The 25,573-nt window shown below is 41.7% G+C and overlaps 1 protein-coding gene across 2 annotated transcripts in view; it reads right to left on the bottom strand.

The window, feature by feature from the left end:
* KIRREL3 (kirre like nephrin family adhesion molecule 3) overlaps positions 1–25,573 on the bottom strand; it is a 1,079,924-nt gene that overhangs the window by 50,593 nt on the left and 1,003,758 nt on the right. Inside the window, exon 13 of one of the 2 annotated variants that reach the window (XM_089652098.1) lies at positions 14,120–14,155. The exons of the other annotated variant lie outside the window; for it this stretch is intronic. Within the exon in view, the coding sequence (XP_089508224.1) occupies positions 14,120–14,155 (36 nt within the window). The remainder of the gene's footprint in view (positions 1–14,119; positions 14,156–25,573) is intronic. 2 annotated transcript variants of the gene reach the window in all.

The raw sequence follows: 25,573 nt of genomic DNA, 5'->3' as shown, positions 1-25,573 counted from the left end.
TTTCATTTAACAGTTATTTTGATAGAGTTGATGGACTTTTTAATTAACCACTGGCCTTTTTTCTCTCTCTGGGGTTAAGCTTGCAAAAAAAATGACAGCAGCACATGGGCAGTCCTAGGAAATTAAGCAGAGGTCTCATTGTTGGTTACAAAATTCCATATTTTCTTGATAGTCAATAATTTTTAAACTTCCAGGTTAAACCAGGTGTGTTATTCACAGTGCACAGGAAGTAAATGTTTATAAAGGATGTGGAGTGGGAAAACTGCCTTTGAGGGTAGCATGGCTAAGATGCCCATAAGATTTAGGTTCTGAAAGGCTTTGATTCCAGTAAGGGAAATCTTTATTGAATATTACTATATAGACACTATTGATGCGTTTTTATGGCACAACTTGCCACATCCAGTATCAGTGTCCAAAAAGTCCTTGCCGATGCTGAAATTCAGAGTAAAACAGCAGTGTTGTTGACACGCTTAACTCCACCAGGACAGCGTTTGTTGAACAGAAGTCCTGAAGAAGGAGTCAGATACAGCACAATACATGTTAATAACGTCTGTGTTAATCTTCAATAAATATTTTATTTTCTAAGAACAAAGTCTCACTTTTATTTCCTTTGAGAGCCTAACTATGTGCATCTCAGCCAAGCTACTCTTAAGCTACTTTCAGCTTTTCCAAGTCAAAAGGTCCTGTGCTTCTCTTACTAACATTAAAAAAAAACCATGCACACCAAAATGGGTGCATAGGGACATATATTTTTTCCATAAGTTCCTCATCACAGGTTTGCAGATTTCTCATGGCTTCTGGTAACCTCTCAATGTAATTACGGTTGGCTATAGATGATTTAATTTACAGGCTGGTTGAGAGAAAATCAGTTGATTCCCCCATCCATGCCAACAGAGTAGGTGGAAGATTCTCCACTGTTAGCTATTGTATTCAGTCAGCCATGGCACATGTGTCTGTTGTCTGTATGAAATAACAAGGGAAGAGAAAGATACACCGCAAACCACCATAGTGTAGTACCATTAATAGAAACACTATATTAAAACACAAATGGGAGCTGTGCAAGATGGAAATCAAGTGATTATGAATTGTCCACACTCCATGGCCCTGGGGCTTTGATATAAACAAGGAGAGCAGTATCCCAGAATCCTTCCCTGACTGGCTGTGCTTTGCACCGTGGAGAACTTGCTGGAGCTGTGCTTGACCCAAGGTCCAACCCCTTATTCAACATCACCTTCCCAGGGAAGTTCCACTTTAATGCATTGTCCCCGCCCCTCTTGCAGGTACCCTCTCGCCCTTCCGCTGCGATTACCTAGGGCGATCGGAAGCAGAAGTTGTCATTTCATCCTGTAGTCTTCTGGGATATGTGGCAGCTCCCAGAAGACTATGGGACCAGTCACAAAGTGCAGCGCTACTCGCACATGCGCAGTGGGCACCTGGCTGTGAAGCCACAAGCTGTCACAGCGGGGTGCCCCCACTGAAGATTCCGGCGCCCGGGAGAGAAGTCGGTGAAACCACCAATAGTGAGGACACCGTTGGACCAAGAGACAGGTAAGTGTCTGTATTTTAAAAGTCAGCAGCTACAGTTTTTTTTCTTTTTAAATCAACTGGTACTCCGCTTTAAACTGCATGTAAGATTCATACATATTTGTCACCCCTCTTTTTCCTTTTTACATATAATAGTTTATTCATTCACTACAATGGGTCCGAGAGCTATGTGCTGTGTGCCTTTTGCCACTTAGATTTTGTTTTTTCGTCTTGTTTGTTGTCTGTATAAATACCTGAACAATGATTACAACTGATTGGCTTCAATCACTGTTGGGAAGATAATTTTTTACTCGATTCAAGTTAATGTGCAAATCAACTTTTGTTGAGCTGGGTGGTGTTTGCAAGGCCACCCATGGCACAAATTTCAAATGTCTATGGCAAGCATAATGTTTCCAACCTCATGGAATGACAATGACTATACTATACTATATGTGTCTCTCCCCTGTTCTTACTTCTTTCCTGTTTTGGAAAACTTACTAGATCAAATGTTTTTTATAAAAATGTTTTATTCTTTATCTTAGGTTATTTGCTGACAAAAGAATGTAATACACCTGTGCATAAACTGAAATGCAAATAGTAGATGCAGATTTTGACTGACGGTCACAATACAGTGCAGGTAAACACTGTATGGAGGGACCCTAAGGATGGCCATACATTATACAAGTTTCCTTTACATTTACCAAAACCATATAATATGATGTCAAACCTAAACACTTTAGATTTAGTGCCAGGGTTTGCCTAATTGCATATAAATTGAAAGGAAATTTAAATTTAAATGAAGCTGAGTAAGAAAATTGTATAATGTATGGTCAGCTTAAAGCTTATAGCGGTGGTCTGTTGTCAGCATCGTGTTGCTAAATGATGCATTTAAAACATAAACCCACTTTTGCTGCCAAAAACAAAAAAAAAACCACTGCCCTGGTAAAATATACGCTATATTGTGTGAAATCTAGCATCAAATGGTAGAGCTTTAAAAGGACACCTCCACTCGCTGTCTTTTTTTTTTAAGGGCTTTTTCTGGCCCAATTTTAAAAGAAAAGTTCAAAGAAGAATAAAAAATCAACATAGGTTTCCCTCACAGGGGTTTTCAGCATTTGTCTTCCATCCAAACAAATAATCCTTCAGAGAAAATACATGTGCAGTCTCCTGGCTTACATATACATCACCATAGCTCAGGCTTTACTCTTCAAGCTCTGGTCTGTCTCCTACAGACCGTGTCCGTATACCATTCAGGACCTCTCTCAACAGCTTAGTCCACACTCTTGGCAGCCACTTGCTGCTCCAGCTCCAATCTGTGCTCCTAGGCAGAGACCTCTATCTGCTGGGGTGGAGCCTAGAACCCTAGTCAGGTTATTACTTAACCGCCTTCCGCACACCATATAAAGTAATGACAGGCGCAATGCGGTTCTCTCATTCTGGGAGGATGTCATATGATGTCCTCCCCCTCTAATTGTGCGTACTCGGCTTCAGGAGTGCGCAGCACTGCGATCGGTGGTGTGCTGTGTCCCTCGGACACAGCGGATCACCAATCAATAGAAAGACCCAAAGATGTTGGCTTGGTCATGTGATCAGCTGTGTCCAATCACATGTAAATAGGGAAATGCCAGTTATCGGAATTTCTCTCCTCACGAGCTGTCACGCTGACAGTTCGAGAGGAGAGCCGGTAATCGGCATTCCTCGGAGGGGACATGTACACTGATCATCAGGGCACTGATGATCAGTGTAGCCCCAGCAGTTCCACCTGTCAGTGCCCATCAATGCCATCTGTTAGTGCTCATCAATGCCAGCTGCCAGTGCCCATCAGTGCCTCATCAATGCCACATATCAGTGCCCATCTGACTGCCTTTCAGTGCCACCTATCAATGCCAGTCAGTGCCACCTCTCTGGGCTGCCAATCAGTGCCACCTAACAGTGCCAGTCAGTGCCACCTGTCAGTGCCGCCTATCAATGCCATATATGAATGCTGCCTTTCAGTACCCATCAGTGCCACCTATCAGTGGCTATCACTGCAGCCTCATTAGCGCACATCAGTGAAGGAGAAAAATCACTTACTTAAAATTTTATAACAAAAACTAAGAAAACACGTGATTAAATACCACCAAAAGAAAGCTCTATCTGTCTCAAACAAATGATAAAATTTCATATGGGTACAGTGTTGCATGACCGCGCAATTGTCATTCAAAGTACGACAGTGCTGAAAGCTGAAAACTGGCCTGGGCAGGAAGGGGGTATAAGTGCTCTGTAGGCAAGTGGTTAAAGCCCTGCACACACCTGTACAATTACAGAAAACATGGACCCAGGATTGGAGATTTCATCCCTCCCAAATCTTCAGCCTCCAGGTCCCAAAACAGACTTTATGAACAAATGAGGAAACTGAAAAGCCAGTTTCCTCTGCATTAAACAAACCCCCTGTAGCCCCTCAACCTGTTTAGTTGAGAATCCTGGGCTATAACCTTAATTCACACTATGGGAGTGCCCATAATTGCCACAATTGTCAAAAGTATTGGGACACCTCTCCAAATCATTGAATTTAGGTGTTACAGTCATCTCCATAGCCAAAGGTGTATAAAATCAAGCATCTAGGCATGCAGACTGCTTGAACAAACATTTGTGAAAGAATATGTAGCTCTCAGGAGCTTAGAGAATCCAAGCGTGGTATTGTGATAAGTTGCCACCTGTGCAATAAGTCCATCCATGAAATTTCCTTGCTACTAAATATTCCATGGTCAACTGTTAGTGGTATTATAACAAAGTGGAAGCAACTGGGAACAGAAACTCAGCCACCAAGTGGTAGGCCACGTAAAATGACAGAGCGGAGTCAGTGCATGCTGAAGCGCACAGTGCACAGAAGTCACCAACTGTCTGCAGAGTCAATAGCTAAAGACCTCCAAACTTCATATGGCCTTCAGATTAGCACAACAGTGTGTAGAGAGCTTCATGGAATGGGTTTCCATATCCGAGCAGCTGCATCCAAGCCTTACATCTCCAAGTGAAATGCAGTGGTGTAAATCGCGCTGCCACTGGACTCTAGATCAGTGGAGACGTGTTCTCTGGAGTGATGAATCACTTTACTCTGTCTGGCAATCTGATGGACGTGTCTGTATTTTATTTTATTTTTTATTTATTTATTTTTTATTTTTTATTATGTATAATAGATGATTGGAGTGATTTCATTGCACTTTATTTTTATCTCCAATTGCACTTTATTTTCACTTTGAAGCACATGGTTTGCACTATCTTAGTTTATGTGCATATGTGTATATGCACTATCTTTTTACATATGTTCAGTAGTGTGTATTTTATGTAGAATATTTTAGTTAAGTGTGCACTATTCTATTAATTTAATTTATTGTAATCAGTTTTAGGGAGAGCGCTGCACTTTATATTTATATCTGTATTTGGTGGTTGCCAGGAGAACGGTACTTGCCTGGCTGCATTGTGCTAAGTGTAAAGTTTGGTAAAGGGGGGGATCATGGCATGGGGTTGTTTTTTAGGGGTTGAGCTTGGTCTCTTAGTTCCAGTGAAATGAACTCTTAAGGCATTAGCAGACAAAGACATTTTGGACAAGTTCATGCTCCCAACTTTGTGGGAAGAGTTTGGGGATGGCCCCTTCCTGTTCCAACATGACTGCACACCAGTGCACACAGCAAGGTCCATAAAGACATGGATAAGCGAGTTTGGGGTGGAGGAACTTGACTGGACTGCACAGAGTCCTGACCTTAACCCAATAGAACACCTTTGAGATGAATTTGAGTGGAGACTGTGAGCCAACTCAATATTTAACCATACGGACTACACTATGCAATTTTCTTACAAATTTCTGTTAAGTTTTTGCCCAATTTCCTTTAGATTTAGCTTCAGCTATGTAGTGCAAGGGCCTGCCTAATTGGATACAATTGAAAGCGTTGTTTAGGCTTGACCTCATATTTTATGGTTTTTGGTAAATCAAAAGTAAAATTCTCAAGAAAATTGTATAATGTATGGCTAGCACAAGACTAGCCATAAAAGTTCATGTGCATGTAAAGGCAGGCATCCCAATACTTTTGGCAATATACAGTAGTGTATATATGATTATAGACTCAGTCCTCTTGCCTTTTCCAGTGAAGCTCACACATAGGTACCACTCACTTCCTATTTCTGGCAGCCACTTCCAGTTTGCTGAGTGTGAGAATATTTCTGTTATAGTCACATGATCAGTTCCAGTGTCATAACTGATTTGATCACATTATCAAAAATAGGACATTAATGTGGGTGTTTTATACACCCAAAAACTGTAATTTATTTGCAGATTGCAAAGGAAAAAAAGGCTTGTGTATCAATTGTTTGTGATCAATTTATTTAAAAAAATAGTATTAAACTTTAAGCATTTTGTTATCCACATGGTAGTGGAATTGGAACTCCCCAAGCCAACTTCCAGAATGATTTTGTATAAAGAAGCAAGTTTTGTATTGATTGGTTGACTCTTTTTTCTTTCCCAGACCCCTTCTTCCCTGGTGATCTGTGGGTGTACGCAGCTTGTCAGACTCTTAGCCCTCTCTGATAGTAGTATTTGCCTTTGATGAGTAAGAGCGATGCATCACAGCAGTTTATACCCCATCAGTTATTTATGTTATAGATTTATTCACAAGGTGGTTTTAGTGTGCTGCGTACTGTTTCACTGGATCTACATTTGCCTCCGTAAAATATAGATACCGTCCTTCTTTACAGTCATCAGGTGGTTGTGTTCCTAACAAATCCCAACCATAATTTAAAAATACCATGTTCCCCATTGCCCCCACCTCTTTTTATCCCAAACCTTATTACTGACTTTTTAAAAAGGGATTTTGTTGATACTGAAAAGAACAATCGGACACAGTTTTGGTGTTTAACCACTTCAATACCGGGCACTTTTACCGGTAGCCTGGAGAGAGCAAGCAGGATCTGGGGTGATCCGCAAGGCATTTTGGCCCCTGGGGGCCGCAGGGGGAAGGTGAGCAGGCACGCTAGCCGTTTTGGATTCTCACCTATCACCTACACTGGCGAGAGGAGCAGGTTTTGATTAGTGTTTGTGGGGTGCCTAACACTAAGTTTATGGACATTATCATCACGCATTTGTGTGCCATATACACTGTCGTCCTAAGACTGGTGTGGCGGTGATCAAGGACACTGACTGGTGACAGTACAAAAAAAAAAAAAATTTCCACTTTTTAATTTTTTGTTACAATTTTTTTTAATAATAATAATTTTTAATAATACACTGACCAGAGAAGTATAATGTTACCATAGTAACATTGTACTACTCTGGGGAAGTGATCAGTATTTCTTTTTTTTACACATTATGATTTCTTAAGCAACCATTATACTGAATGAAATCAATTAATTCAGTTTGTTTTATTGTAATTAGCTGTGATTGGCCACAGCTAATCACATGACACAGATGGGCTATGATTGGATCACTCTGTACCATGTGATCACTGCGACCAATCACAGCTAGCAACACAATTGTATACAATGGATGGCATAAAAGGAAGCCATCCATTGTTTACAATTGTCATGTGACCTGCTGTGATTGGTCACATGGTACCGGCAATGGACTGGTACACAGAGCAGTCATCAGCTGTGTTCGATGGACACAGCCGGTGACAGATCTCGCCACAGCACAGCCCTGATCCGGGAGGATGTCATAGGATGTCCACCTAGATTGACGAAAGTCCCGCCCGGCTGTCATTGTACTATAGGCCTGGCAGGAACTGGTTAAAATACATCGAAAGCTTATTTATTACTTAGCATTTATTACTTATTATATAACTTACTCATTATAACAGCATATTTAAATAAAATGTGCAGAAAATTATGTTTTGTACATGTTACTTTAAAGTGGTTCTAAAGTCTAAAGGTGTTTTACTTTAATGTGAAACACCTTTACCCCCCTCACCCCCCTCACCTGACGCAAGCAGGGCAGCTCGGGAGCCTACAAAAGTGCCCTCATAGAAAGTGGCTTTCTGTGGGGGCACTCTGTTGGCAGGAGGAGCCGGGAGCGATGGGAGGGGACTTGAGAAGAGGAGGATCAGGGCTGCTCTGTGTAAAACCATTGCACAGAGCAGGTAAATATGACATGTTTGTTTAAAAATAATAATAATAATAATAATAATAAAGCTTTACAATCACTTTAATTGTTTATAGCAGAACTAGAGTGAAGAATAAAAAAACCAAAAAAAAAAAAACACAGCTTTTGCTGTAATGCCTTTAATCCAGAGTTGTCCTCCACAGTACTTCTTTCCTGATACCAAATGTCCTACATTTTCCAGGTTGAATGATGGCCAGCTTCATTCATTCCACTTCCTCTGAGCCCAGGCTGTCATAGGCCAATCCCCTGCCTGTGACTGAACAGTGAAGGAGAAGCAGTACAAGCCTTGTCAGCACATGAACTGATTAACGCCTTGTGCTGCTACTTCCTCCCTCACACTGAACTAAAATTCAGGTATTGACTCTGCCTGCATTAAAATTATACATTTAATTAGCTGCGTTAATTCAGCTTCAAAACAGCTCAAACGCATGTACAATACCCTGTTCAAGGGCTGGAAGCTGCATAAAGGACAGCTGCTCTCCATTTCTGCAGGTCCAACATGCCTCCACTGAGTCAGAGCTAGAGTTTTTCAGTCACTAGGGAGACCAAGCTTTGCTGAAAGAAAACTTCTAGCTCTGACTCAGCAAGGGAGCATGCCGAATTGCTGCAGAGAGAGACCAGTGATTACACATAGCAGCTGTCCTTTTTGCAGCCTCCTGCCCTTAAACTTGATTTTTGACTGGCACTTGAGATAAGTTAAGACAAGGCAATTAAAATAACACATGTATATAGCACTGTTTTACTGCAAACGTTTATCAGCAGTTAAAGCTGAACTCCGGGATAAGCATATAATATCTAACTACAGAAGTCATGTGCATTCTTCCTTGAATCTTGATGTGCTTTGTGTATTTCTTCCAGATTTCTGCAGTAAGTCAATGTGAAACTTTTCCTCTGTGCAGGAGGCCTGTCACTGCCGCGGTTCCTCCTTGTGCAGGGTGACTGATCTTGTATTTGCCCCCCTCCTTTAGTTTTCTGTTGGCAGCCTGTAGTGGGTGGTGCTTCAGGGTCACTACCACATTTGCAAGGTATTATATGGATTTGTAAAGGCGTTTGGTACACATAAATTTATTGTCTTTTTGACTATTTAAGAATGTATCATAAAGTGGAGTTCCGGCCCCTGCCAAAATAAATAAATAAATGTCAGCAGCTACAAATACTGTAGCTGCTGACTTTTAATATTAGGGCACTTACCTGTCCAGGCACCCAGCGGTGTCCTCACCCTGAGCCTATTCTTCAGTCGGCTGCTGGTGCCACCACTTTGTTTAAGGGAAACGGCAGTGAAGTCTTGCAGCTTTAGAGCCGGTTTCCTACTGCACATGCGTGAAGCACTTTGCACTTTGTGAATGGGCCATGAATCTCCCAGAGGGCGGTGGGGGCCTGAACTTCCGGGTCAGTTCACTGCGGTGAACTGAGCTGAAAGTGGGAGCGGGTACATGTGATAACCAGGTGCCAAATGTGGCAGCAGAGGGCGGGGGGAGGCAGATAAGTGGAGCTTCCACTTTTGGGTGGAACTCTGCTTTAATAAAAGTTTTGTGCCTGGAATTCAGCTTTAAAAATGTAAAACTTCACTTGCAAGGTGCAACTGTTTACCAGTGGGCAGAAGCCGGGGAGAGGTGAGTATACTATCTGATTTTGATTCTCTTAAAAGTGTTTTTTATGCAAGAGGGGATGCAAATGTAAAGAGCAGACATAACTTTTTTTCCTGCACCAGATTCCGGTGTGAACGAGCTCTTAGTTGCCTCATACAGCAAACGTCATGGTTCACAAAGAGCCTACAAAGTATCAAAGGGATCTCATTGTTGGAAGGTATCAGCCAGGAAAAGCGTACAAAACATTTCCAAAGCACTAGATATAGTATACTATGGAACACAGTGAAGACTGCCATATAAAAAGTGGAGAAAATATGGCACAGCAGTGATGAAAAAAAACAAGAAGAAAACTGGTTCAGGAGGCTGTTAAGAGGCCAATTGCAACATTAAAGGAGCTGGAAGAATTGTTGGAAAGTAATGGTTGTGTACTACATGTGACAAGAATCTTCCGTATTCTTCATATTGTTTGGGCTGTTGGTTAGGGTGGAAAAATTAAAGTGTTTTCTTATTAGGAAAAATATCTGAGGCCAGCTACATTGTGCAAAACCCCACATCAAGTCTGTCAAAGCATGTGGAAAATTTAGTTGTGGTGTGATGGGACCAGTTTGGTGCAAAATCTTCAGGCCTGTTTTGTGATGGCCCAGTCAGAGCCTGGACTTGAATCCAATTGAAAATATGTCAGGTGACCTTAAAAGGGCTTTGCACAGGAAGTACTCTCACAATCTGACAGATTTGGAGCACTTTTGCAGGGACGAGTGGGCTAGATGTGCAATGCTGATAGACTCCTACCGCAAAAGACTGAATGTTGTTATAAAATCAAAAGGTGCTTCAACAAAATATTAGTTTAAGGATGTGCCTATTTATGCAACCATTTTTCCCCCTTTAAAGATTTCAGTTTGTTGAGCTGCAAAGATTATAGATCACATAAAGGTGAAAAAAATTCAGAAGTGATTTAAGTGAATTGAGCTGTCTTACTGGTAAGATTGCTCCTGTTTCGTTAACAGAAGTCCACCATGCACTGCAGCATCAGTCTGTACGCTATATGCCTGTAAACCTAATGCCCTCACAATACTACAGTGCTCTTAGGTACAGCTTGACTGCTCAAACACTACTCTGCTTATGATGTGAGCAGAGTCGAGTCCAGCTCAGCCCAGTCCAGCAGAAATATATATAAATAATCCTATAAATAATAGGATAATCATTTTAAAGACAAAATAAAGGTATTACATTCAAAACTCCAAATTAAAATTAGCAGGGCTTAATGGATAAGTTCACCCTTCATAACATATTACATGTTACACCCATATTAAGGGTGTAACATGTTACAAACAGACCAAACCCCGCACCTCCCCAATCCCCATTGTGAGAGCTAGTGGGGGATCTTCTCCTCCCCACTAGCTATCACAATTAAAAAAAAAAATGTGAATGAGAACACTACAAGTTCCAACATCCTTTGTGGCTGTAGGCTTGTAATTGTCAATGGTAGTTCATTCAGCCGGGATCTCCTGCATGGTAGGGGTTGGGGAAAGACCTGGCAACCTACCATGTAAAATAATTGCTAAGAGAATTCATGGAAAAAGTTGCTTACGAGAAACGGTCCATGCAATCGCCAAGGGTTGGATACGACTGAATGGATAGATAGAGTTCATTCAGCCTTCCTGTCAGTAAGTATCTGCTTGTCATACAAGATGTACGAGCAAGCAGATATACTGACAGGTCAGAAGGAGACCTGCACGGCACAAGCGATCTGCTGATTGCTGGTGCAATGCTTTAGAAACAAGAAACAAAAAATAATAAGTGCACATTTTCTTTGCAGGTAAAAAATGTGCATTTATAATTTTTTGTTAAAAGGTGAACGTATTCTTTAAAATTCTAAAGATAGTTTTACTTGTGATCAATTTTTTTTTTCATTTCTAAAATAAATTTAAGTTGTACCAAATAAAGGGTCCCAAAAAAGTGCTAAATTGACATTTGATATCTCTGGTTGCCCAAGTGTGCATGCAGGACCACCATTAGAAATGATGGGGCTCCGACAGCCTAGCTCATAGCTTTAACATAATGCACTTTACATGTGGGGTCACATTCACATCTGTGACCGTAATTAGCACAGCAGAGCCACCCCAGCCACTCTCTAATGGTGCTAATGGAAACACTGTGTGCTGCCAGTGAGAGGCAAGGACGGGGCCAGTGCCAGTCTGATAGACAAGTCCCCAACCATTCTGGTTATGTGATTCCCTCTTCTTCCCTGAGCATGACAAATAAAAGATGAACTCTGGCATTTAGTGAGGTAGGCTGGAGGGTCACAAGGGTATGCTGCATTTCCACCAAAGTTAATCCAGTGAAAACCAAACTAGGTGGAAATGTAGCATTCTATTGTGATCCTGTAACAGCAGAGGAGGTGCCTGAGCTCTACACTTTCCACTGTATAGGACTCATCCCGTATCAAAGCCAAATCCAGGACCCTCTGCTGACTTGATGAGGACCAGTATGGGAGGGCTGGCTATACCCCCTATAGGCAGTCCTGTGTGCATGTAGCTCCTACATGGCTTTTACATTGTCTCTTGTGCAACATACACATCTGCCATCTGTGCTAAATATCTGATTCTGTTAAATTTGGCCATCGCCATGGTTGGTACAATCTTGGGATGCCACTACTAAAATAGTACCTCTAGTCTGTCTCTGCACAAGTGGCTTTACAGTTTCTCTACTAGCAAAGAGCATACAAAATATAAATGTATTTCTTCCTAAGCATAGAATCATTGAGAAAAAAAACAAAAAAATGTCCACCCAATACAGAAGACTCTGTAAAACAGCTAAGCCATGTCTCTCAATATATTCTAGCAATTATACTTACATTTACCTTAAACATTTTTAAACTTTTGTGTCACTACTTAAAACTTGTATGTTCTTGAAGAGCTCTAGTTTAAAGCCTGTATACTGTGTAAACTGTGGCTATAGTGGCAAGTCAGAGAACAAAGTCCTGCTAGATCATTTTGGACTGACCCCTTTTTGCAGGTATAGCCATGTAAAACATTAATAATAAGTGCCTATACTGTTTAAATCCAGTAATACACTGTCTTACCATGCTCTGTTGCCCTTTATATTTTGGCACTGCCAAAAATGTGGAAGCCCATCTGCTGACAGTCTAAAGATTTACTGCTGCACATAGGGTCTGGGCTTCAGCAAAATGGCAGACTCCAGCAAGAAGAAACGGGAACAATGCTAGAGGTAATTTACAGCACACACTAATTTTTGGTAGCATAATTATTAATGTGGAATGTATGTTCTTTGTTAAAGAACATTATTTATATCAAGTTGTTTTAGAGTAAAGTTCCGCATTAAAGGATAAGTTCACCTTTGACCAAAAATAATAAATGCACATCTTTTTGCAGGAGCCTGTAAAGCCTTGCACCAGTGATCAGCAGATCACTGGTGCAATGCAGGTCTCCTGTAGACCTGCAAGTATATCTGCTTGCTCTGCAGCACTGTGGTAGTTCATTGAGAGCTATAAGCCGACAGCCGCTAAGGCTGTCAGGACTTGTAGTTCATTCATTCACAGATCATGCCTGTGTGGGCAGAGCCCCGCACGGCCGTGCTGTTTTTAGAAAGTGACAGCTAGTACGGGGAACTTCTCCCTGTACCTCTATCATGGGGAGGGGGGGGGCAGCGGCTACAGCATTGGGAACATGTTACATGTTCCACCCTAAAAACAAATGTAACATGTTCCCAACGGTGAACTTATCCTTTAACCTTAAAAAATAGTCTGGCAAATTTGACTTAGACACAGAAGTGTGGTTCATTTGTAAATACAATACATGATCATTTTTGTTTCATTAGGCTTTCTAGAAACTCCTAAAATATCCATCTTACTAGCTACAAGTGATCAAATTTTACTGTAACAGAGGTCTGTCCATAGCTTTGTACAGTTATCTATGGACCATTCTCTTTCAGGCACAGCATTTACCTTTCTACTGTAACCTACATCAGCAAGAAAAATCTGAATATATCCTCAAGGATACAAAACACACCTCAAGTGTTTGTGCAACCATAAAGATACTATGCAGTGTAAAAATACTACCGTCTTACTTTTCTGATTTGTGATTAAACATGGCAGAACCAACAAGTTTTTTGAAAGGAAGTGTTACCCTTTAAATGCTGGCAAAATTCAAATTCTGGGGTTTCTAGGGTCATTGTGAATTTATACTGAAATGCCAATGATGCCTGTACCTTATTAGGAGAAATCTTGCTTTCTTAAATCAAGCATCGTGTATCAAGAGTGGAGGAAATACTTTCTTTAGTCCTATAATGTCCAATAGAGAAGGAAAGGGCAAAATCTGATCGGTTGCCATGGGCAGGAGATACTTTCTACAAGTTCTTATACATAAGGTACTAAAGAAACTCCAGCAGTAAGCCATTTCCATCAGAGTTCCAGTTTCACTCTACTGTCTACCATTACTAAGCCAGTAAGGGACTTTACTCTCCACAAGCTGGAAACATTGTACTAGAAATAAATGTTTATGTGTAAATTTAATTCTCTGAAAGATATATGAAGACTGCAGGTGATTCAGCTCACCTGTGGAAACCCCTGGAATATCAATTTTGGGGAGAGCCTGGACTGGCCTTGAGCACACAGTAAGCCATCATAAGCTCCATGCAGGGACAGAAATTCCTGACATTACCCACTATACCTGCATGGAAGCACATTTCTATAACACACAACATATCCACAGAGAATGACAAGTTTAGGAAGTTGGCTTGAGATTTCCGGTCTTCTGCCCATGGCGTTAGACAGGAGGAGGCCTCGTCTCTTGATAATGCAGCGGGGTGGGTGCACACAGACAGAACATGGGATTGTCACCTGGAGTTCATGCATCCATACCTGGCTCCATACTGGCTCCTGACTGCATGTTCCGACCTGTTTAAAAATAAAACAGGTGTCTTTGGGCTTGCAGGTTTGGCATGCTACTTATACAGATTTACTGAGGACTAAGCTACTATCAATGATAAATAGAAGGGATTTTTTCCATAGACCGGTCTTAAATCAGCATCATTTTTAAACCACCCAAAGTGCCAGTGATATTTTAAAGATTTTTTTTAATGATTAAAAGGTAGCCCAACACTTTCTTGCACTCCAGCCCTGAAAATATATAATATACTTCATAAAAAGTGACACTCAATCAAAACTATTTAGGTTGAACAGTCTGGATTGAAGAGATTTAGGGGTCCTCTGCTAAAGCTGACATTTTAATGGATTCATTCTCAAGGCAAAGAGTGAAAATCCATTCGGGACAACCATTTTTTTTTTTTGGCAATGAGCCTACTTCTGGAAACTGCTGATGAATCTCCCATCTAAATTATCAGAATTGACTCAATAATTATCTGCAGTAATTTAAAGTTTTTCTTCTTAACGTAAAACATCTTTATTTCCCGACTGTTCTGTCGACAGAGCAGAGATTCTAAATGCGAGTCAGCGTAACTGCAAAACACAGAGGCTTGACAGGCCACCGTAAAAATGGAGAAATAAATAAATATATTGTACAATTTGACTTAATCCTGTCACTTTGTCTGACAGGATCTTGATGTTTCTGACTATAGAACCAGTATCGGGCTCCGGCAGACGGGATAGGACACGTTTAATTTGTGTCATTTTTTTCAATTTCTGTCCTATTTGACAGATGTCCTCTTATGTTTTTGCCTTTTGGGTCTAGATTAAGAGAGCAGCCGAATCCTTTATTAGTTTAACAGCGGGAAGAGAAAACAGGAAATGGTGGAGGTTTTACTTTACGTGTCTTTGATTTTTCAAGGGCAACTCCAGAGTGTGATCAGTTCTATCAGTAGTCTCTGGCTTTTGCCTTTAAAATCCTAAACTACAGGTAATGTAACGTGTGTGAATGTTTTTATCACCCAAAAGGTTCCCTCTGTTACAAATATTACCTATGATCAATACATATATCCTAGGCAGAAGAGCTGATTTTTCTTGAAATGGACACCCCATCACCCAATCTGACGAGGCCCCCCAACCATGCCCTACATTCAATGGCTAGGGGGAAAATCAGTGAAACAAAAGAAGACCTGTCTGATCACATTCCCCCCCCCCCCTTACAAATCTTGCCCCAAAATAACCACAGATGGCTTTATTCACCAGAACCACTCATCTCCTCGCCTTTGCATTAGCATGAATGGAGAAAGATTTGATTTTGGCTGCCAGCCTATGTCTACTGGGACCCTTAAAATGACTCTTGCACTTAAAAAAAAAAAAAGTAAAGTTTTGTGCAGGTGTAAAATGTAGGTACCTAGAAATGTCTGTTGGTACCTGCAACCTACAGCAGCTTTCATGGCTTCTATGTGCTTTAATGCCAGGCTGTTGATGAAAGCACTGGCACTTCTAGGGTAGTGATGGAGCTTGCCCTTTCCACTCCTGTCTCCCACTCATCCCAGTGAATGACAAGTAAGGCATAGCAATGGGCCATGGTAATGTGAAGGAGCAGAATGGAGTAAGCAAACTCTGACACTATCTTGAAGTGTCGGAGCTTTGCCCAGTCAGTATGGCCAAGAGCCAGGGCATAGAGGGAGCAATGAAAGCTGCTGCACTAAGGAGGTTAGAGGTGTACATACGTGCTGAAGCTTTCACTGTCCACACTATGCAGTAATGCTAGGCTGCTCTCAATGATAGTAGCAAAGAAGTCTAATAGAAAAGCAGGTTTTGTTCCAAAACAGGTTTCCTAAACCTGTCCAAAAGTACCAACAACACATGCTATGTGTTTGTCCATTCTGACCTGTAATAAATCATGTTGAGCGACAGCATAGTAAGGAATATATGAACCTTTTGTTGCATTAAGAAAGCAAAACTTTTATTTGCCTGGTTTAGGTCTGCTTAGCTACAATATGTTAGTGAGAAGGAGCAGGGATAAAAAAAAGATGCAGAGATCCACATTTTTTTTCCTCAACATTTTTTGACTATTGGAGATGTTTTGTTTGTTACATTTGTTATATTATATGGCCAATTAAAATGCAAATTGTGTCAAATAAAGCAAACACTCTGAAGAAAAACTACAGTGACTACCTATACCTTTTGACTATTTATAAAGAACGGAAAAATGCAGAACGAGAGCACATATGTAAAATATGTTAAAAATATGTAAAGTGGTTTTAAACCCTTATTGTACATATTCCCACTGAAGTCATTAGCCTCATGTGATACACAGAGATGGAAAAAAAATCATTACACATGGGTTGTACCTGTAGCCCATTCTTCTCTACAGTCTCCTAAAGCACACATTTTACACAGCAGATGAACTACAGAAAACGGGGTGAGGATCTGATGTCACATACTGCACAGCATAGAGCAGAGAGATGAGTGTAATCTGGGACCTGAGTGGAGGGAATGGACACCCCCACACACACACACACACACACATAAACACTCCCACACACACACAGTCTCTAAGGAAAATATGTATAGCTGAGGCTATCAGTCACCTATTGTATGCAGAGGGAAGTGGGGCCTGTTGTCTTATATTATGATGGAGGGCGTATGACCAGTGTATATTTATAAATGTACATAAAACACACAATATACTATAGGGCTTGGGATTGTCTGGTGTCAGCATAGATTGTCATAAATGACTCATGCTAATAGCAAACAAATAACAGTAGGTGCTTTGGATCAAGGCAAGTACACACTATAGCAGGATATGCTATGTTCATTTTACATGTTTACAACCACTTTAAAGTTCATTAAGGGACACAGGTTCGAGAGTAAATCATAGACAACTGGGTAACACTGCTGCCTTCAGAAGAAATTGGACACTGTCGAACATAAAAGCCATTGGCGAGCCAAGTATAAACACTCCCACCTCCCACGATGCTTGAGTTGTTTTGATAGTGTCCTAGTAGGATGGAAATTCTTTCTTTTTGGATAATAGTTTATCCATTTGTTACGACTATTTTTTACTTTTTCAACAAGATATTTTAACTTTAGTCAAGTCTTCATCATCCCACTGTTGAGCTGAGCTGTTACACAGTTAACTGGATTGGCTAATCCTTATCTGTGACTTGGAGACCATACGTGGACCCCACTAGACTGAAGATTGCAGGACCTGCCTGTAATGTGACTACTGGGCATTGGGTTCACTTGTGAAATGCCACAGAAACCTAGTGCACTGGTTTATTAGCCGGGGAGTGCTTTACAGGTCCGGGGCAGTGGTATAGCTTCAGGGTGACCCTGTCCCTGATGACTCTTTCAGAGAGACAAGGTAAATTGTAAAAGTGTTGGTGTCTGTCTATATGTGAGAAGTAATCTCAAAGCGAATGTGAACGAGGATCTTGTGGATGGAGAATGTGATAGTACAGAAGCATTATGGGGAGCTGCATATAGATGAGCATATCTCAGCCCTGGTTCACACATATGCGAATTGGATGCATTTTGAACCACATCCAATTTGCATGACATGTGAACCTGCAGCCTTTTCAAAGCAGCCAGTTCTCATATGTGTGGGACAGCCGCAGCGCATTTTCAAAAAGTCTGGTACAATTTTGAGCCCAGTTCAGGTGCGGTTTCCATTGTCATACACCTTGAAAATTTGCACTTGAATTGCACCTGCTCTGCTGATCAAAATTGACCAGAGGGGGCTAACATTGCGCTTTCAAAACAGACCCGCACATGTCTGAACCCGGTCTCAAAATTAATTACTGGAGTTTGCTACAGACCACCCAGTGTTAATGAGGAGGTGGAAACAGCTCCTTGTGCAGATAGAAAGGATTTGATTGTGGTGCCTATATTTATCTTTCAATATTTTTATTGAAAAATTGGTATACACAGAAATAGAAACATTGCCCACCTACATGGGGAGATGGGGTGAATAAACATATTCATAAAATATATAAGCACGTAAAAAAACATTAGTCGATGATGTTGTAAACAGGAAACATCATCCCCACAGGGTAGGAAATGTTCCATCAGTCAGTAAACATAGGCAGTTCCGTATAGATATTTACCAACAATAAGAAACCAAAAAAAAGAAAAAGGATTAAAAATCGATACATAAAAAAGTAAAGAAACAGTGCTCTAACACCAACAGAGCAGAAGGTGCACCCATGCAGGGGCTATCAATGACACATAAATTACAAAAACAGTGATATAACACAGACAGTAGCTCAAACCAAAGGCAGTTATCCACCGCCTCATAAAGGACAAACAAAAATAGAAAGGAAGAAGAAGAAGACAAGACTGGGTCTGGGAACGCCAATATTGAACAACATCACAAACTCAGACTAGCTGGGGGGAGAGTAGGAAAGGCATATGTCAACCACATCCATATTTTTAGAAATTTCCATTGGGAGTCATTACAGATACTGAACATCTGGTCAATAAGCATCAGAGTGGTCATACGGTTCCACAGCCCCTAAAGAGGGACAGACGGACTCTTCCATGCCTGAGCAATTGTTCTAGTTGCCGACAAGAACAAATAAGAAGCCAACTTATGTTGGCGAGCCAACAGGCCCGGTATGGGATAAAGAAGCAAAGTGTACTGAGCATCTCGGTGTATGGAGAGATGGAACAAGGTGAAAAGGAGGCCAAACACACAAGATCAAAAACTAATCAGTTTCGGACATGACCACCATATATGCAACACATCTCCTCGATGACCACAACCCAAAGCATCGATCACTGCAGGCAGGGTTTGCCTGGGCCAAATGAGCCGGGACCCAATACCAACAAAACAATACTTTGTATGCCGTCTCCAGCATGGTTGTATTAAATGAATATTTAGCTATAATTGACCAGGCCCTATTCCAGTCCTCCAAATCCATGACCTCCCCCAGGAGAGAAGTACACGTTGAGCGCCTATTCAAAGATGCATAAAGTAGGGAAATAAGGCCCGGGGCTGCTGACAAAGCTGTTCATATTCTTTCTGATCTCTGATAAGGGAAAGCGGAAGTGCCCCGCAGTGAGGTCAGACAATTGGAGGTAGCAGAAAAATTCCTCCTGAGGGACACCCCATGACTTCCGAACAGAATTCCAGGTGGGGAAGGATAGAGAAGTCAAAAAGTGTCGCACCTGCGAAAAACCATTGGCCACCCACCAAGAGAACACCCTAGGTTGATCCAAACCCGGCGGGAAGAGAGGATTGTTAATAATTGATAGCAAAGGTAGAAAAGGTGACACCAAGCCACTGGAGTAGCGTACTGAGTCCCACACTTGTAGGCCCTGTAGCAAAATTGGACTCAGTGTCATAGGGCGTAGGGAAGGGGGGAGCCACAGAAGCATCGATGTCGCAATAGGGGCACAATTAGGTAGCACAAGCAGGACCCAGAGAAGATCAGAGAAAGCATGCAACATAGACAGTGGGGCAATCTGGATCGCCTGATAATTATAATAGTTCCATTAGACACCCCAAGACCTCCCTGGAGTCTATGGACAATAAGCGTATTCCTGGAGACTGGAGTGCCTGTCTGTCCAGATAAATTGCATAATCCTTGCCTGAATCAACTGAAGGAAATGAGGAACCCGCATTGAGAGGGTGCGAAAATAATACAATTTAGACAGGATGGTAATTTTCACTGAGTTAACCCATCCTATCCGAGACAGGTGTAGAAATTGCCATGAGTGCATAAGAGAGGACACAAACCGAAGCAATGAATAATAATTTGCAGCAAACAAAGAGCCATAGGTGGGGGTCAAGCGAATGCCCAGATATTCAAACGAAGAGGAAGCCCATTTGTAGGGGAAGTGGGATTGTAGGGACAAAACCAAATCTGAGGTCAAAGTAATACTGAGAGTGACAGTCTTATCCAAATTGATATGGAGACCCAAAATCAAGGAGAAGCGTGCAAGAACCTGTTGCAAATTTGGGAGCGTTGTCAGGGGATTTGTGAGAGTCAAGAGGGCATTGTCCGCAAAAAGGTTCAACTTAAATTCCTCTCCCGCATATGGAACACCCAATATATTACAGTTAGCTCGAAGAGCTAAAGCCAGTGGCTCAAGTGCCAGGACAAAGCCAAAGGGGAAAAATACAAGAAAAATACAAGACTTGGATCCAAGAAAGGATAGAGTCCCCAAAGCCCCAACGAGATAGCATAAACCGCAGATATTCCCAGGATAGAGAATCAAAAGCTTTATATGTGTCTAAAGACAGTAAGAATCCCGTGATTTTCCTCTGTTATAGAAGGTGTATACCGTAAGGTGGACCACTTCATGAACTTTATCACCCGCCTGCCTCCTGGGGATGAAACCTACTTGATCCCTGTGGACCAGACTATGCAAATATTTATTGATAAGAAGACTGAGAATCTTGCCCAATATCTACAGATCTTCATTAAGAAGAGAAATGGGCCGAAAGGTTTGCGATTTCTGCATATCATCTGTTGTCTTAGGAATCATTGGGATATGACCTCTGAGCACGTCTGGAGAGGGCAAAGAGCCCTGTCGTAACTCATTGAAATAATCAGCCAAGAAGGGCGCCAACAGGGTCGCAAATTTCTTATAATAGAGACCTGAGAAGCTGTCAGGACCCGGGGCCACGGTGGACCGTAGAGATTTGATAGCTTGAAGAACTTTCGATTACAGTTACACCGGCATTGAGGGCCATCCGCGCCGCTTCAGACAATTCAGGAAGTCAGAGATCTTGAAAGAACGCCTCTGCCTCAGCAACAGGGAAGGGATCTGGTTTAGCATAAAGGTGTGAAAGAAAGTCTGTGAAACAGGAAATAATCTGCTGGGGATTGGAGGTACAGCCTCCCGCAGGAAGTCACAACCGGCTCGGTTTGTGGGGTTTCCCCACGTAATTGAGTTTCCTGGCCAGCATCGGACTTGGCTTATTAGTACAGGAATAAAATTTATGTTTGGTCCAATGCAAGGCTCGTTCAGCCTCCGAAGAAGCAACTAGATCCAACTCTGCAGCCAGAGCGTCCCACATGCCTTTATGGGCCAATGATGGGTGCGACTTCTAACGAGCATCCGCAGAGGCCAGTAGAGAGCGAAGATCCAAAAGACAGTGTTCCCGCTTCCGAGACACTGCCAGCTGTATAATGTGGCCCTGCACCGTGGCTTTATGCACCTCCCACAGGGGCACTGCCAAAGAGACCGATCCCGAGTTTTCTGCAAAGTATGTATGTAAGAAAGATTCTATTTGTTGGCAGGTGACCTGAGTGGTCAATAAAGATTCGTTAATGCGCCAGTGAAAGGGGCGCCATAACAACCCCGAGAGGGCAAGGAGTAGAACCAGGGGATCATGGCCTGCCAGGGCGAGGATGGAATAGACATCCGCTTGACCAAGGGAAGCTGTTGGACATGCATAAATACGTAGTCAATTCTACGAAAACTGTCATGGGGATTTGAGTAGAACGTAAAGTCATGCTCAGTTGGGTGAAGTTCCCTCCAAACGTCCGCCAGCCCTGCCGTCTGCAAGAGAGAGCACATATGTTCCTCGAGCACTAAGTCGTGTGAAGGGGCCGCCCACTGGGCATAGCGCCTCTCTAAGGGGACTCCTACTTTTTAACTTATTTATAAATGATATAGGATCAGGCATTAAAAGTACAATTTCAGTGTTTGCAGATGACACCAAGCTATGCAGTGGAATTACATTCTAATAGGATGTCCCCAATTATCAAACGGACCTCAATGCACGATTTCATTGGGCAGCTTTGTGGCAAATGAGGTTTAATGTTCATAAATGTAAAGTTATGCACTTGGGAGCTAAAAACATGCATGCAACATACACACTAGAAGGAGAACAGCTGGGGCAGTCAGTAGTGGAGAAGGATTTGGGTATTCTGGTAGATTATACACTTAATAACAGCATGCAGTGCCAAGGTGCAGTTTCTAACTAGCAACATACTTTCTATTAAAGCGGAGCTCCACCCCACTGCCACATTTGGCACTTCTTGGGGGGGAATGGGTACCTGGTTTTGACAGGTATCTGATCCCACTCCTGGCTAAGTTCACTGCAATGACCTGAGCCGGACGTTCAGCCCCCCTCCTTTCCCCCACAGTCTTCTGGGACACTGCACAGGTGTCACTTCCGATTTTTCTTATTTGCAATGCTGGCACTGGGAAGTGAAGTGAAGAACTAGCTCGAGTGACGATGGAGCTGGACCCCTGGACAGGTAAGTGTCCTTATATTAACAGTCAGCAGCTGCAGTATTTGTAACTGCTGACTTTTTTTTGGCAAGCCTGGGACTCCTCCTTAACAGAGGAATATAATCAAAAGAGAGAGGTATAATTTTGCTCCTGTACAAATTATTAGTAATACCTCATCCAGAATATGCAGTTCAGTTTTGGGCACCAGTTCACAAAAAGGATATTGGGGAACTCAAGAAAGTGCACAAAAAAGCAACCACATAGACAAGAGGTATGGAGAAGCTCAGCTATGAGGAAAGATTAGCTGAACTGAATTTATTCTCTCTTGAGAAGAGGTGATTATGGGTGGATATGATCAACATCTACAGTGGGTATAGAAAAGAATCACCCCCCTTTAAAATACTCAGCACAACTTATAACATCCAAGTGAAAGATATAACACCAACATGCCAGAAAAAAAAAAATCAAAATCACTGAGTTGAAAAAAGGATCACCTCCTTGTGTCAGTATTTTGTTGAACCACCTTTTGCTTTAATTACAGCCTGTAGTCGGTTGGGATATGTCTCTACTAACTTTGCACATCTCGACTTTGTAATATTTACCCGCTCTTCTTTGCAGAACTGCTCAAGTTCAGTTACGTTTGATGGTGACCGTTTGTGGACTGCAGTCTTCAAGTCATTCCATAGATTTTCGATGGGGTTTAAGTCTGGGCTCTGATTAGGCTATCCAAGGACATTCACCTTTTTCTCCTTCAACTACTGTGTGGTCATTTTTGCTGTCTCCTTTGGGTCATTGTCATGTTGGAAGGTAAACCTTCTTCCCATTGACAACTTTCTGGCAGAGGGCAGCAGATTTTCCTCAAGAATTTTATAGTATTTTGCCCCATTCATTTTTTCTTCTATCCCGACAAGTGCTGCAGTCCATGCTACAGAGAAACATATAACAGGATATTACCACTTCCATGTTTTACTGTAGAAATGGTGTTATTTGGATGGTGATCTGTATTGGATTTCCAGGAGACATATCGTTTAGTGTTGAGGTCACATAATTAAATTTTAGTCTCATCTGACCAGAACACCTTTTTCCACGTGGCCTCAGAATCTTCAAGGTGCATTTTGAAAGCTCAGTGGTGACTGCATGTGGCCTTTCTTGAGGAGTGGATTTTTTCTTGCAACCCTCCCATACAAGCCACATTTGTGGAGAATGTGTTATATTGTTGTTACATGCACACAAAAACCACTTTGTCATAAATTCCAGCAGCTGCTTCAGAGTTGCTGTAGGCCTCTTGGTAGCCTCCCTGACCAGCTTCCTCCTGGCTCTTCCATGCAGTTTGGAGCAATGTCCTGATCCAGGGAGAGTCTGTGTTGTACCAAATACTTTCCACTTCTTAATAATAGACTTCACTGTGCTTCTAGACAATGATAAAGCCTTTGAATGTTTTTTTATCCATCTCCAGACTTGTGCCTGTCCAAAACTCCTAGAGATCTTTTGACAGTGGCTTGCCACCCATAGTTGATTGTTTGCTTCAGTTGTACTACCCCATAGTAGACTGAAATGCTGCAGGAAAGCTCATTCCATGCTGAGCTAATAAAAATGGACACAGCTGATCACAGTTGAAAGTTGAATGGCTTTGTGTGCCATTGTGAAGGTGATTAGCTACACCTGATTGAGTGTACGAGTCATTTTTAGGAGGGAGTGATCCTTTTTCCAACTCAGTGATTCTGTTTTTTATTTTTTTTTTGACATGTTGCTGTTATATCTTTCACATGGATGTTATAAGTTGCACTGAGTAAATACAGCTGGATGAAACAAAAACTGTGTCTGTCTCTATTTCAGGCTGCAAAGCAGCAAAATGTGATTATTTTAAATGGGGTGATTCTTTTCTATGCCCACTGTATAAATACATATGTGGTCCATATAGCGAACGTGGTGTAGAGTTATTCACTTCCAGGTCATTACAGAGGACAAGGAGGTACTCTTTATGCCTGGAGGAAAAGAGATTAAACATTCACATATGGAAAGGCTTCTTCACCGTATGAGCTGTGAAAATGTGGAATAGATTTTCTCAAAAACTGGTCCTGGCCGGCTCAGTAGATTGTTTTAAAAAAAAGAGGGGGGTGCATTCCTAAATGCACAAAATATAACTGGTTATTAATATTTAGAGGTAATAACGACTGGGGTAATTGATTCAGGAAATATCTGATTGCTCCATGGGGGATCAGGAAGAAATGTATTTCCCCCACTGGAGCAAATTGGATCATGTTTTATTGGGGTTTTTTTTGCCTTCCTCTGGCTCAACTGTGGGTATAGGATGGTGTATACGGAGATTTTCTATGTGTGTGTGTGTTTTAACTAGATGGAATAGTGTAATTTTTTTCAACCTGGCTTACTATGTAACTATGTGACTTCCTTTGAGAGTATGTCCATGAGTGTGGTGAAATAATTCTATTATCCATGGAGGAACTTTCACCAGTATGCTAGATTTTATGAACAGAATCACTAGCAGACTCAGAACGTCAGGACCATACGCTTTCTTGTATGGCTTCTTCTGAGTCTGTTTTGGACACTTCTGTGCTAATTGTTTTCATTCTAATAAACGGAGATGTTTTAATGCTGCACTTAGTCTGGCGCTCCTCTGCTTTTCTATTTTGGACTCTCAACCTCTGAGCATTCAGCTGATGATGACTTGTTTGATGCAGAGTCCAATACATTTTTTCTAGTTGAGTGTATGGGAAGAGTTTATCAAAACTGGATCAGAGAAAATCTGCAGCAGCTGTGCATCAGCTTCTATCTTCAACTTATTCAGTTCACCTTTGAATAAAAGATAAAATTTGATTGGTTGCCACGCACAACTGCTCCAGATTCTGTCTGCTCCAGTTTAAATTCCCCTTATGAGGTTGATTTACTAAAGGCAAATAGGCTGTGCACTTGGAAGTGCACTGCATGTGCACTGAAAGTGCAGATGCTTTAGATCTGAGGGCAACATGCAAGGAAAATAAAAAAAACAGTATTTTTTCTTGCGCATGATTGGATGAAAGAAGAGCGTCACTTCATTTCAGAACTTCCCCTCAGATCTAAAGCAACTACACTTGCAGTGCACTTGCAGTGCATAGTATATTTACCTTTAGTAAATCAACCCCCTATGTCTTAAAAGCCTCAGTCTGCCTATTCAGTTTCAAAGTTTAAAGATACCATATCAGTTCTTACTGACACAGTACAAACATGTTTAACACTGCAGCAATTTGTGTCTGA

Source organism: Staurois parvus, unplaced genomic scaffold (assembly GCF_062004578.1).
Source record: "Staurois parvus isolate SC_StPar_1 unplaced genomic scaffold, SC_StPar_1.0 ptg000671l, whole genome shotgun sequence".
NCBI classification, from domain to species: Eukaryota; Metazoa; Chordata; class Amphibia; order Anura; family Ranidae; genus Staurois; species Staurois parvus.
This window is presented reverse-complemented; position numbering and strand designations above follow the sequence as displayed.